This window comes from Diabrotica undecimpunctata, chromosome 6 (genome assembly GCF_040954645.1).
Source record: "Diabrotica undecimpunctata isolate CICGRU chromosome 6, icDiaUnde3, whole genome shotgun sequence".
Taxonomy (NCBI): domain Eukaryota; kingdom Metazoa; phylum Arthropoda; class Insecta; order Coleoptera; family Chrysomelidae; genus Diabrotica; species Diabrotica undecimpunctata.
Window position 1 is genome coordinate 65,209,458 of NC_092808.1, and position 15,160 is coordinate 65,224,617.

At 35.1% G+C, this 15,160-nt stretch overlaps 1 protein-coding gene across 1 annotated transcript; it reads left to right on the top strand.

Moving 5' to 3' along the window:
- Positions 1–3,016: 3,016 nt before the first annotated feature.
- On the top strand, positions 3,017–3,529 carry LOC140444371 (uncharacterized). Its single transcript, XM_072536122.1, has one exon. It carries the CDS (start codon positions 3,017–3,019, stop codon positions 3,527–3,529), a length of 513 nt encoding a protein of 170 aa, XP_072392223.1.
- Positions 3,530–15,160: the final 11,631 nt, after the last annotated feature.

Genomic DNA, 15,160 nt, shown 5'->3' on the forward strand with positions numbered 1-15,160 from the left:
TCAGTGTAGGTCAAATATCGTTGAAAAATCAGCCTAATGCTGTTCTCCAAGAAACTCAACTGGGTTGAATTGTTGCAGGTGAAATAAATAATTGGTCTCGATGGTACCATTTTTCGTGTCATCTTACATTAAATAGTCCAATGTCGGACTTCAATTTAAATCGCTTCTGGGAAATGGAAGAAATTCCAAGCATCAAAATTTTCTCACCGGAAGAAAAGGCATGCGAAGAGTATTACCAGTGTCACACTACTCGAGATGTTAACGGTAGATACATCGTAAGGTTGCCATTTAATGACAAAAAATCTAAATTAGGTGATTCATACAATAGCGCGTTAAAACGCTTTTATTCGCTAGAAAATCGTTTTCGTAATGATCCTGTTTTGCAGATGGACTATTCTGCTTTTTTGACCGAGTGTGAGAAATTAACACACATGTCTTATACAAATGATGTAAATGGCCAAGAAATTGGATTTTATCTTCCTCATCATGCGGTATTAAAACAAGATAGTCTCTATCTATCTATATAAGGATTTTTACAGCTGTCGCTGCCTTCCTTCTTTCAGCCAACGTCTCCAGTCCTTTCTGTTCTGCCATTCTTCATCTCTAAGGTCTCGTCTTTCCATGGCCTCGTCCATTTTATCCCTCCATGATCTTCGGGGTCTACCTCTTTTCCTCCTTCTTATTGGGCTCCAATCTGAAATATTTGCTATCCACCTTGTATGATCTGTTCTTCTCACATGTCCATATCAAATTAAACGTTTTTCTTCGATGTAGCTGAGTATGTATTGTTCTACTGCCATTCTTCGTTTTATCTCCTCATTTCTGATGCGATCCATTTTTGTCACTCTTCAGCTTCTTCGTATGAACTCCATTTCAGTTGCTGTGATTTTAGACCATATAACGAGATAGTCTTACAACTAAAACTCGGGTAGTTTTTGACGGCTCGGTAATAACGTCAACGCGAATATCGCTCAATGATACCTTAATGGTCGGTCCCAAGCTGCAGGATGACTTATTTTTCATTCTTCTTCGTTATCGTCAACATATATTTGTATTGGCAGCCGACGCAGAGAAAATGTATCGCCAAATTCTTGTACATCCCGATGACGCCGTTTATCAAAAACTTTTATTTCGGAAAAATCTACAAGAGCCAATCAAAACGTACATCCTTAATATTGTCAGGTACGGTACCGCTCCAGCATCATATTTATCATCTCGGGTTTTTAAGCAATTAGCTCAAGATGAGGGTTTTGCGCATCCTCTCGCAGCTATCGCATTAAACAGAGACTTTAACGTCGATGATCTTTTCACTGGTTCAAAGACCCGCTTAAAAGTGTCCACTTTGCGAGAAGATCTTATCGCATTTAAAAAAAGGCGGTTTTCTTCTTCGGAAATGGGCATCAAATGATAGCTCTTTACTAGTTGATCAAAATAAACACGATGAGAGTACTCACATGTCTCTAGATCCTAATGTCACCATAAAGGCAATAGGAATTCAATGGAATTCTCGCGAAGATACTCTATGTTATAATTCCGTCATTTCAAGTATCGCAACTGTAACGAAACGCTCTATTTTGTCGCAAATCACAAAATTGTTTGATCCGCTGGGATTGTTGGGCCCAGTTATCATATACGCAAAAATAATTATGCAAACGTGCTGAAAATCAAGAGTCACCTGGGATGAATCACTTCCGATCGAAATTCACGTTTTATTATTGTCATTTTAGGCTTATTTAAAACTTGTCGAACATTTAAATTATCTTCGTTGTATTACAATACCAAATCCCGTCGATATCCAAATTCATGGCTTTTGCGATGCCAGCGAAAAAGCTTATAGCGCTTGTCTTTATTGTCGTTCTGTGGATTCTGAGGGAAATATTTTTGTGCGATTGATTTGCGCAAAATCTCGCGTGGACCCCCTCAGCTCAATATCGTTAACTCTACTTATTACTTCTAGCTCGGCTCTATGCAACGCTTTAGCATTCTCTTTTACTTAAAGTCAGCGGTACTTACTTCTGGTCGGACTCGACAATCACTCTTCACTGGATAAATAACCAGCCGTATCTTCTTCGCATATTTGTCGCCAACTGGGTTGCGGAAATACAAAGATTAACTAGTTGGTGTCATTGGCAGCACGTTCCCTCGTTAGACAACCCGGCAAATTTTTTATCGCGCGGTCAACTTCCCTCCAAATTTTTAGAAAATAATATTTGGCAAATCTTGGTTATCGCGAACCCAGTCTTCATGGCCGAAAGGAGTTTTGGATTCGATCGAAATTCCCGAACTAAAGATGGTAAGGCCTCAATCAATAAAGTGTATGCAGGTTTTATTGAATAATAATAATATTTTAGAAAAATACAGCTCGATGTATAAATTATTTCTCGTGCTTGCCTATGTTCGTCGATTTATTTTCAACGCAAAGTTGAAGGGAAAAGATAAGCGCAATTTAAACGAGCTAAATGCTCAAGAATTGGTCGATTCGCAATCTTTAATAATTAAGATAACGCAATTCTCGGAATTTTCAAAAGAAATTAATTCTTCAAAAAACAAAGATTTCGTTATTGGTAAAGGTAAATTGGTGCTTTTAAATCCAGTCCTAGATAACAACATAATCTTAAGGGTTGGTGGCAGACTTAATAGATCCTCGTTATCTGAGTCGCAAAAACATCCAATCTTGCTGCCAGCTAATCATTACATTACTCGACTAATTATACGTATAGAACACGTAAAATTAAAACATACTGATACTCAAACCACCTTATACTCCGTGCGCCAAATTTATTGGCCTTTAGACGGACGTAATGTAACTCGAAAAATTTTACATCGACGCATCCCTTGTTTTCGCGTAAAACCTCGTCCGGCTAACCATAAAATGGGTATTCTTCCCGAATACTGAGTAACTCCTTCTCGACCTTTTCTTAAAACCGCAGTCGATTATTGTGGTCCATTGTTTATCAAGAAGAAAAGGTTCCGCAATCGTAGACGATTAAAGGTATACGTCGCAGTGTATGTATGCATGTCTATACGAGCAGTTCATTTAGAATTAGTAAACGACTTAACCACCAAAGCATTTTTAGCTAGATTTCGCCGTTTTTGTGCTAGACGAGGAAAATGTGCAGAAGTATATTCGGATAACGCTACCAATTTTGTGAGAGCAAGTCGCGAGCTGTACGAATTATTTAACTCGTCAGATTATCAAAATGCCATTAGAAATTTTATACCGCCCAAATCTCCCCACTTTGGAGGAATTTGGGAAGCCGCGGTTAAGTCCTTTAAGAATCATTTAATTCGCACTGTAGGTGATACTTTGTTAACATATGAACAATTAGAAACCTATCTTATTAAAATAGAAGCAATATTAAATTCTCGTCCTAGTTCTCCTATGTCGTCTAACCCAAATGAACTTCCATCCCTTACCCCTGAACATTTTTTAATCGGTGGTCCGATGACAAGCTATCCTGAGACTGACTTTTTGGATATGTCAGCCAATAAATTATCAGCTTGGCAGCACGCCCAGCAGTTGAAGTAGCACTTCTGGAAAGGATGGTATAAGGAATATCTTCATCGATTGATCAGCAGCAATAATTTTAATGCTACTGATAATGGAATAGTGGTAGACGCTTTGGTGTTATTTCTTGACGACAATTTGCCACCGTTACAATGGGCAGTTGGACGCATTATGTCGGTGCACCCTAGGGAGGATGGCATTGACACAGTGGCAACTGTGGCAACTCTTAAAGTTTGGGTAAATTAGCTTCCTGAAATCTATTAAAAGATTAAAATGTTTATCAGTTTTATATTTCTGGGGAATATTTGTAGATAATCATCCCTGCCTTTAGAAATTCGATTAACATTTATAGTTAATCGAATCAAGCGGTTCATTGTTTTCGTGCCCCCTATGTATTTATGTATTTCTGAGAAGGACAATTCGTGCTTGCCCAAGATAAAATTTGATAGTTTTTAGAAACGCCCTCCCCTCCACTAGCGGCTTCTGTTAGACGTTTTGTAATGTATTTTTAGGAGTATCATTCGAAACTCGGTTCTGTACACACGTTTAGCTTAATCGATAAAAGTAATATCAAAATTGTCGTCATATATTATTTTAATTTGATAAAATAGTATTTTATAGCAAATATATCTCACGGTAAATTAACCGTGAGCCGAACACTATCCTCATAATTACTTAGTTGTAATTTATCTATTGTTGGTAATTTATGTCGTGTAAAAATACAAGCACTCAATTTGTTTGGAGAAATTTCAAATCCATTTTGATGGAACCAATATTTTACAAATCATGTATTTTACCTAATGTTTGCATACAATTATTATGTTTTTGGAACATGAGTAAATAAGAAAATCATCAGCATATTGTATTATCTTCAAAGTACAGTTTTTAATGTGACTGTTATACATTCAGCTGAAGTCAGCAGTAGAGAGATTAGATAATAAAGGACTCAAGATTGATCCTTGGGGCAGTCCTAAATTATTGTATTGTGGACCTATGAGACCACCACTATTTAATCTAAGGGTGCGTTCATTACGGAGACCATCGCATGGTATCCTCGCCTAGATCATAGAACTGACAGTGAAGTGAACGCTCGCATTTACAATAATGCATTTATTTTACCTGGCGATCGATACGATGCTCGGAGCGAGGGACGGTGGTCGGCGCCTCGTAGTGTCGATCCTAGAGCACTAGGCTCGAGGGACGAGGATCGAAAAAATACTAAGCTTTAAAACTATGTTCCAAGTCTATGGTCCGATACCTAGCTCGGGCTGGGCGCTGTGCGTTGACGGTGAACGCTGGCAGTTTTAAAATAATGCATTTATTTTACGTGGCGATGATAATATGATACCATCCTATGGTCCGAACGAGGGTCGGCGCCTCGTTATGAGCGCGCACTAAGATAAATTCCTACTGGAATAAAAATTACAATTTGTTTTTGCTAACGAAGATGGTATTTAGAAATTCTTGACTAATTTTACAACTAAAATATCAAGACATACTCTATCATATGCTCCCTATACATATTGCAGATAAGTAAGTGTTATCTCTAAACGTGTTCTGAATATCTGTCACTAAAGTTGTCTGTCACTAAAGGGCATCTAAAGTACTTTTTCCTTTTTTGTACCCAAATTAATGATCAGAAAGTAAGTTATTTTTTTCGAATTACCATTACCATGTCTCATTAATCATTCGTTCTTAAGTTCTGAGCAGACACTACATAAGAGATATAGGTCTATATAATTGCGTTAAGTTGCAATTTTTACCTGCTTTTACCTCTCGAACTTGAGAAACTAAGCTTTTATTGTTGTCTACTTCTTCGTTCAATCATTATACTTTTTATCTTTTTTGTTTTTTACAAACAAAACACTTTTTCGATATTGTCAAATAATCAATATTTTTACAATTTACAAAACTTTTCAACAAACTTTACCACAAGTATGATTATCAGTTTTAGTTTGACCACACTGAATACATAACTCTTGGGAACTTTTGCACTGATTTGAGACATGCCCAAATTTAACCCTACCAAAAAATTGTTCGACAGGCAAATAAACTCTGTTAAAGGCTATATAGTTAGGTAAAACATTACCGTCAAAATTACAAGTATTTTTTTTTCTATAAAGTCAATTTTATCTTCTCTTTGTACCGTACGCTTTATGCTAGAAATATGTATAACCTTAGACGTGGATTTAATTTTTTCCCTAAGATAATTAATGTCATATTAAGTATCTACATCCCTAACTTAGCTTTTAATCTCTATTAAATGATTTGGTATGCATGCTCTTAAATTTTTGCTTGCTACGATTTCTGGAAATACTTTTATTTCCTTAATATTTGTCAGTTTTAGAATGTTAAATAATATATGGCCTATTGTCGTGGAATGTAGTCTGCCCAAGTTTTCACTTTCAATTTTTTTAAATATATACCCAAATATTATCTAAATTGTGCTTATCTAAGACCAGGTTAAAACATTTAATATCCATTTTATTTTTTATGGACAGAGTAGTACTTTCATTTGTACCTCTTATTTGAAAATTATTATATTCCATCGCACAATTTATTCTTTTACCGATGTCCACCATCCCATTAATTTAAATTATTTATTAACATTAGAAAACAATGAGGTTTTATATAGATTATTGTATAAACATGTTTTAGATATTAAACTCAAATTGTAATTGTAAATATAGAGTAAGTAATTCTTTGTAATTTGTTGGGAAAAAAAAATGAAAAAATAAAAAAAAAAAAAAATAAAAAAAAAAGAAAATAAAAAAATAAAAAAAAAAAAATAAGAATAATAAAATAAAAAAAAAATTAATAAAAAAAAAGAGAAAAAATGAGGAACTTGGACAGTCCACAGTAAAGTAGCTATTGAATTAAGTAGATAGCTGCAGAAGAGTTTGCTGTGGAACTCTGAGGACCTCAACACCTATTTTATAATTATAAATAACTAAAAAGCACCTGATAGAAAAAAAAAAAAAATAGAAACAAATTACAAAAAAAAAAGACTATGTATTAGAGATAAATACTACTTAGTAATAGATTTAGGATAAGATTGTATAAGAAACAATGACTAATGAAAAAATGAGTAAAAATTGTAAGATTGGCGAATGGATTTAGTGTCCGCAGTCATATAAACCCAAACAAACAACAACAACAATCGTTCACATTAATAAAGTGATTTTTCGTGAGAAAGTAAGTCCTTAATAATCCTTGGGAACAATTTAGTTTGTTTATTAAAAAATTTCACTAAGTTATTAAATTTGTTTACCATGTTACTAAATTTACTTATTTACTAAGTAAAACTTCTTGACCTCTTGACATCTAGCTTCCTTAATTATATTGAGGTTTAGTTATTTCTTGCATAGTTTATACGCAGATACAGTGTTGTATCATCTGCATACCCCTTTAAAATTGAAATGTAGTATATAATATTATCTGACCCTGCTATAACTCTTAAATAAGTACTGATTTAAATTATTTTTTCTTTATCGGTATTGGCTCCATCTAGACACTTGTATTCTTATACCGATTTCGTTGACGTTATTAGACGAATTTAAAGTTTAAGGGGGGTAGTGAAGCGAACTGGTACCAAATTCCAGTAACTTAAGTAATCTTGTGGAAAACTGTAAACAAATTCTGTAGGAAAGAGTATCATGGTGAATGAAAGCAAAAATATTGTTTTTCTGAAGAATAGGGGGTTAGACTAAAGATTAATTTCTCCTTCCTTAGAAACATCGATAAGGCAGTGTATACCCCAAAACCCAATAAATAAATTAGATAAATACAAAATCGGCATATTCATATAAAAAATCACAGCGTCTGGAAACAATATTCGTTCCTAAAGAGCAAATCTAAGGTACTGAATTATCAGACATACAGTAACCAGCATGAAGAAAACCAGTAAAATAAAAAAATAAGAAAAGATGAGAATATGCAAATAAAAGTACAAGTAATGACAAAGACAAAAAGGAAAAAGAAATCGAACAAAGTTAAAAGCAGGAACAGAACGAGAATGAAAGACAAACCCGAAGTAGACACAAGATAGTTTACAAGAGTATGTAATGTAAGAACCCTTTACGAAACTGGCAAATTGGAGAAAGATACCTAAGAGATTAATAAGTACAAGTTAAATATTGTTAAACTAAGCGAAATACGATGGCATGGTAGTGGATCAACCCGAGTACACAAACACAAATGTAAATGGTAAACACAAAAAGGGACTGGCAGTAATGCTAGAGCAAAAGGTAAGAAGGCTCTTACAGAGAGGGGGCCAGTATCGGTAAGGATTATTTTAGCTAAACTCAAGGTAAGATATTATAGCATTACAGTAGTAAATATATATGTTCCTATAAGTAAAAACGACGAAGATGAGAATGAAGAATTTTATAATCAACTATAAATAACGTATAAATGGATTAATAATAAATGTAGAAGAGATATAAAAATAATAATTGGAGACTTTAATGCTAAAATACCCAATGATAATACAGGACATAAAAAAATGATAGAAAAAGAGGAAATAGGGGAGGAAAACGACAATGGAAATGGATTACTAGAATTTTGTAAACAAAATGAACTTGTATTAGGTGGAAGTATCTTTAAATATAAGCGGATATATGAGGAAACATGAATATCGCTAAGAGGGGGGTACAAGAATAAAATAGACTACATAAGACTACATAACAATTGAATATAAATGAAGAACCTGATTTCAAGATTAAGAGGTGCTGATGTGCGTTCGGACCACATGCAAGTCAGAGCGAAATTAAGAATGAAGTTAACCAGATGTAAAACCAAACAACCAACAGAAGAAAAAAATACAACGTCGATGCTCTAAATCCCAAGCAAGTATAAGAAATAAATTCACTGACAAACTAGCAATTAACCGAACTGTATCAGAACAAACTGGGGAGTCATGACAAGAGACATGAAAGCATTTTAAAGGAGTAAGAAAATACAGCAAAGAAAAGTCGGATTAAAAAAAATAAATAAGAAATAAGTAACTAAAGATAATCTACAACTGATAGAAGTAAGGAGAAAAATCAAAAAATAAATCCTACAAACGGAAGGAATAAAAGAAGAGAGGACACTTAAAAGGAAATAAAAGGCAAAAAACGCATATACAATCAGACGAAACCTAATATTAAAAGTACAAAGAAATATACGAGAAGTAAAGGATAAACAAATAAACAGAATAAAAAATAATACAAAGATGGAAGAAATAATTGGAGAAAATATATGCTTAACATGAAATAACACTAGTCACAGAAGACGTAGAAGAATCACAAAGAAGAAGAGTTAGAAGTGGATATTAGAGAAATTGCAAGGAACGAAATTGGAAACATACTAAAACATCTAAAAAATGGCTAAGCTGCAGTAATCAACAATATATCCATTGACTTAATAAAAGCAGATACTGAGCAATTAACAGAAATGTTTATCAAAAGAGTGAAAGAAGGAGTTTAAAAAAATATCAAAAAAGGGAGAACTAATTAAATTCAATAATTGGCGTGCAACAATACTACTGTAGCATGTTGAAATTACTTAAAATATCTAAGACGTCCCTGGGCCAAGTATTAAATATTCCCCAATTTTGTTTACATTGGAAGGTAAAACAAGAAAAATTCCAAAATATGATATTATCGATTTGTACGTGTTATTTTTACAATTTGAAAAGTAGTTTGACTCAAGGTCGTTTTATTATATGTTTAACGAAAAATTTGGGTTGTTCCGGTTGCGAGAACAGGTTAGATTTGAAAGGGGAGAGAAACTGGCCCCGGCCGATATTGAGGTCGAGGGGAATTCAAGTCAGGTTGAAAAGAGTAACGAGAGTGGTCAGACGTAGTTATGTAGTTTGCAGAAGTCGGCAAAATTTGTTGAAAATAGTAATTTTTACTCTATGTAATATGTCAGTTTAAAAAGAGTAATCACTATTTTTCTAAGTACCTAAGAGATTTGTGTCGTGTACAACAAATTTGTAAAATGCCCACGTGTTCCAATTTTTTTAAGAAGCCATGTCCAAGATTTACATTTGGTGCCGCTTCAACCTCATTATGTCTGTCCCTGGTCTGGGACTATAGAAGCAGTTTTTTTGTTCGTGTTCAGAGATTTTCCACCCAGTTTGTTTCTACCCCCAGAAATGTTAATAAGTCCAGTTTACAACTCAAGTGAATTTTAGTAAAAATCAAGGTATTTTTTTTGTGTTTAAACTTTCAAAGTAAAAATAGACATTTTTTTTTCTAATATTTGCTTTCGTTAAAATTTAAGAATCTGTAATAATTAAAATTATATGTTGTGTTTTTTAGGAAGGAAGAACCTTTCTTTCCTCCAGCAGGAAGTTTTCTCGAATCGGCGACCATTTTAAATTACTAGAGGTCTTTCTTGTTGTTTTTGTAACCCCTTTGTCTAGGAGATTTATGTAAGTATCCATTTCTTTCATTTTGTAGGTGCCCCAATCCGACCCCTTGCCATTTACTTATCCACGACCAGCTCTCCAAATAAGCCCTGAGTGCCGTTCGCACAGTTTCGTTTATTTTACTTGCCGTATCTCCACCCCAGTAACTTCTGTTCCAATTTCCAAACCCCTATAATTATAGCCTATGTGGTAGGCAAAATATTTCGTTATACTACTAAACACCGCATCCAAAGTGTTGACCAAAATCATATTGGAAAGATTGAAGCACGAACTGGATAAAAACTGAGAAGTAACCAAGCAGGCTTTCATGTCAAACGCTTCACCATTGATTACTTTGGACTATCTCTTAAAGCAAACCAACTAATGGAATAAAGATATTGATGTAACTTTATCGAGTTTGTAAAAGCCTTCAACCGCGTGAATAGGATATAAATGTGAAAAATCCCAAGATTATATAAGATACAACTAAAAATCGTAAACTTTATTAAACTCTTTTACGAAAAATATAAAGCCAAACTGAAATACGCAGGTGAAGTAACAAAAGAAATAACTGTAGAAAGTGGAGTCAAATAGGGTAGTGTGCTATCCTCTACCCTATTTCTTCTTCTGATAGCTTGGGTAATGAGAAAAGTAACTGCCGATCGACTATGCATCCGATGAAACCTATTCATCAGTTAGAAGAATAAAAATTTGCAGATGACGTCTGCCTACGAACTGAACACCGAAGTCATATGTAAATAAAAATTGACAAGTTGGCGCAGGCCTCTGACAAGTTTTTTTTGAGTTTATTCGAAGATCGGACTCCGAATAAACGCAGAAAAAACTAAATTCTTAAGAAATAAAAACCACTCAAATAGTAAATAATGATAAATGGTATGGAACTAGAAAATCTTGAAGATGTATTGGCCCAATAGAATAACTAATACAAAACTAAGAAAAAGAACAAAGCTGTGACGATAATATATTTTATCGTCTAGAGTACGGCTATTTGTTAAACAAAACATGTTTTTGTTCCGTCTCGAATAATATAAAAGTCAAAACTGAAAGACAGCTAACCATTCTCGATGCGTTGAGTTGAGAATATCTGACCTTGGGGACAGGTGTGTTGAACATGTCCCAAATCCTTCCGAACCCAGTCGATCTGGCGCGTTGAGCGAGATTGACAATCCTTCCTCTGACTGCGTCAATCTGGTGCGTTGAACGATTTTCGTCGGATTGCCCCAATCCGACCCCTTGCCATTTACTTATCCACGACCAGCTCTCCAAATAAGCCCTGAGTGCCGTTCGCACAGTTTCGTTTATTTTACTTGCCGTATCTTCACCCCAGTAACTTCTGTTCCAATTTCCAAACCCCTATAATTATAGCCTATATGGTAGGCAAAATATTTCGTTACACTACTAAACGCTGCATCCAAAGTGTTGACCAAAACCATATTGGAAAGATTGAAGCCCGAACTGGATAAAAACTGAGAAGTAACCAAGCAGGCTTACATGTCAAACGCTTCACCATTGATTACTTTGGACCATCTCTTAAAGCAAACAAACTAATGGAATAAAGATATTGATGTAACTTTATCGACTTTGTAAAAGCCTTCAACTGCGTGAATAGGATACAAATGTGGAAAATCCCAAGATTATATAAGATACAACTAAAAATCGTAAACTTTATTAAACTCTTTTACGAAAAATATAAAGCCAAACTGAAATACGCAGGTGAAGTAACAAAAGAAATAACTGTAGAAAGTGGAGTCAAATAGGGTAGTGTGCTATCCTCTACCCTAATTCTTCTTCTGATAGCTTGGGTAATGAGAAAAGTAACTGCCGATCGACTATGCATCCGATGAAACCTATTCATCAGTTAGAAGAATAAAAATTTGCAGATGACGTCTGCCTACGAACTGAACACCGAAGTCATATGTAAATAAAAATTGACAAGTTGGCGCAGGCCTCTGACAAGTTTTTTTTGAGTTTATTCGAAGATCGGACTCCGAATAAACGCAGAAAAAACTAAATTCTTAAGAAATAAAAACCACTCAAATAGTAAATAATGATAAATGGTATGGAACTAGAAAATCTTGAAGATGTATTGGCCCAATAGAATAACTAATACAAAACTAAGAAAAAGAACAAAGCTGTGACGATAATATATTTTATCGTCTAGAGTACGGCTATGTGTTAAACAAAACATGTTTTTGTTCCGTCTCGAATAATATAAAAGTCGAAACTGAAAGACAGCTAACCATTCTCGACGCGTTGAGTTGAGAATATCTGACCTTGGGGACAGGTGTGTTGAACGTGTCCCAAATCCTTCCGAACCCAGTCGATCTGGCGCGTTGAGCGAGGATGACACTCCTTCCTCTGACTGCGTCAATCTGGTGCGTTGAACGATTTTGGCGTATTCTTTCTATCTGGTGTGTTGAACTAGGTAGACATCCTTATCCCTGTCCAAGTACTCGCACTGTGTTGAGGTACGAGTACGACTTCAATTCCTCGATCGCCGTATTTTGGTATCGTCACACCCATCTATCGAAATAAATAAACAGTACGTCTTTGTATTCGAACATTGTATTTAGTAGGTACTTAACGATAATTACTTTTTTATTTGTATATGTAAATCCGAAATAAATGCCATACAATCGAATCCTGTTTTTCTCTGGCTGAATTATACTACCTGACATCACAAATGGCGCCCGAGCAGTAATTTTTTTTTAAATAAATAATAATTAAGGCATTTATACGATTTGAACAAATATATAAATTATGTCGGACTTGGAAGATACGGTAGGGTTAGAAATAACGGACGAGACAGTAAGATGGGTATATAAATTAAAGAAAGAGGAATTACAAAATGTTATGGCTAAATTTAATTTAGACACAATAGGGAAATTGGACGAACTGCGGTCAAGAACAGTCATTCACTTACTCTCGAAAAATACCGACACAAATACGAGGGGCGGATCGGAAGTTCCAGAAATGGATGATACACAACCTGAAAATAAAAATCATAGCGAAATAACGGACACAGTTAGAAAATGGGGATTATATTTTGACGGATTCAAAGATCCCACAGAATTTTTAGAACAACTATACGAACTCAAAATCTGTTACCAAATTCAAGACGATGCTTTATTAAAGGCACTACCAGAAGTATTTAGGGGAAAAGCAATATTATGGTTCCGAAACAACTTTAACTTCTGGGCAAGTTGGAACGATTTCACGGTAGACTTCATCCTTGCATTTCAATCAGCAAATTGGCAAGATGAATCAGAAGATCAAATCAGAACAAGAACTCAGAAATTAAATGAACGTTTTAAAGATTTTCTATTAGACCTTCAAACTCTAATCAGAAGATACGGCAAAATGGACAAAACACAAGAACTAAAAAAATTTACAAAAACATGCTCCTGCACTACAAATTATATATCAAGGAAAACAATATCACTTCCGTTAAAGACTTAATACGCCAGACTGAAGAATACGAAATAATCCAAAACGGCATCCAGAAAATAGAGGTAGATAACACGCCACAAAAGAACAACTCCCGATTTAATACAACATACCATAACACACCACACAAAATCATAAATTTCGATAGGCGGACGTGTTGTTGGAATTGTGGAAAGAGAGGTCATAACCGTAATAAATGCCGTTCAACTCCGATACTCTTTTGCAGTAGATGCGGAACGTTAAATATATCACACAGAGATTGTAGGTGCTCCAACACGGGAAACGACAAAAGGGTCGAGACACTCAGAGGCATCTCGAACCCAAAACAGAATTAAGGTCCTCTGTCACGTCCAGCCGTAACCAGACAACCAATACTGACAACAGTCTACATTGCTCAATATCCTTTCCAATCGGAGAAACGTTCCATGCGCTGTTAGATACCGGATAACAGAAATCATTTATCGGAGAAGCAGTTCGGAAAATACTATTAGAAGATAACTTAACCGAAGAAGAAGAGGAAAGAACAGATATTAGGCTTGCAGACGGTAGCACGCAAAAAATAAGACACAGCTATCATACCATATGCCTAATCAACAACGCGTGGCGACAGATTAAGTTTTACTACATGCCACATCTTTTCTCAGAAGCGATACTGGGCATCGATGACATGCGAAAATGCAGACTCTGTATCAATTTTTAAACAAACTGTCCCTACGATATCAACAACAGTACAGTCAACAACGCCGAATTTCCAATACAAGCCAATGAGTTGGATTCCGCAACACAGGAACAAGTAATCAATAACTTCACAGAAAATATTCACAACGATGGCATCACGAAAACTCAATTCAATATTAAACCCACTTTAACTAAAGCACAGCAAAACAAATTGGAGCTTTTCTTGCAAAACGAAGTGGCCAAATTTGACAAAATAAAAGGAGTAACCCCGTTAATCAAACACACTATTAAACTGACACACAACACGCCAATAAAACAAAGATACAGACCAAGAAACCCAGCCATGCAGAAGATCATAAACGACGAAATTGATACCATGTTGAAAGAAGAAATAATAGAAGAATCGAACAGCCCCTATAGCTTACCTATTGTATTAGTAAAGAAGAAAAACGACAGTTATCGATTTTGCATAGATTTCAGACGTATCAATGAAATCTCCGAGAAAGACGCATATCCACTTTCATATATCAATCACATACTAGACAAATTAAAGGCCGCGAAATACATTTCAACACTTAATCTGAAAAACGGGCATTGGCAAATACCACTAGCAGAAGAAAACAAGCCTTTAACAGCATTCATAGCCCCGGGGAAAGGTTTATTTCAATTCAGAGTCCTTCCTTTCGGACTACACGCAGCTTCAGCCACATTCCAACGCCTATTGGATTCAGTTATAGGACCAGAAATGGAACCCTACGCGTTCGATTACCTAGACGACATCATAGTTCTAGGAGAAACATTCGAAGAACACTTGCAAAATTTAAAACAAGTCTTCAAAAGGTTACAAAACGCAAAGCTAAGAATTAATTTAGAAAAATGCGAGTTCTGCAAAGACGAAATTGTATACCTCGGCCACGTAGTCAATAGAAAAGGAATCAAAACCGACGAAAACAATGTTAAAGCCATCATCCAATACCCAGCCCCAAAATCTATCAAACAACTAAGAAAATTCCTGGGAACCACATCTTGGTACAAACGTTTTATTCATGATTATTCTTCGATCATAGCACCACTAACACAATTATTAACAAAGAAACATAAGTGGAATT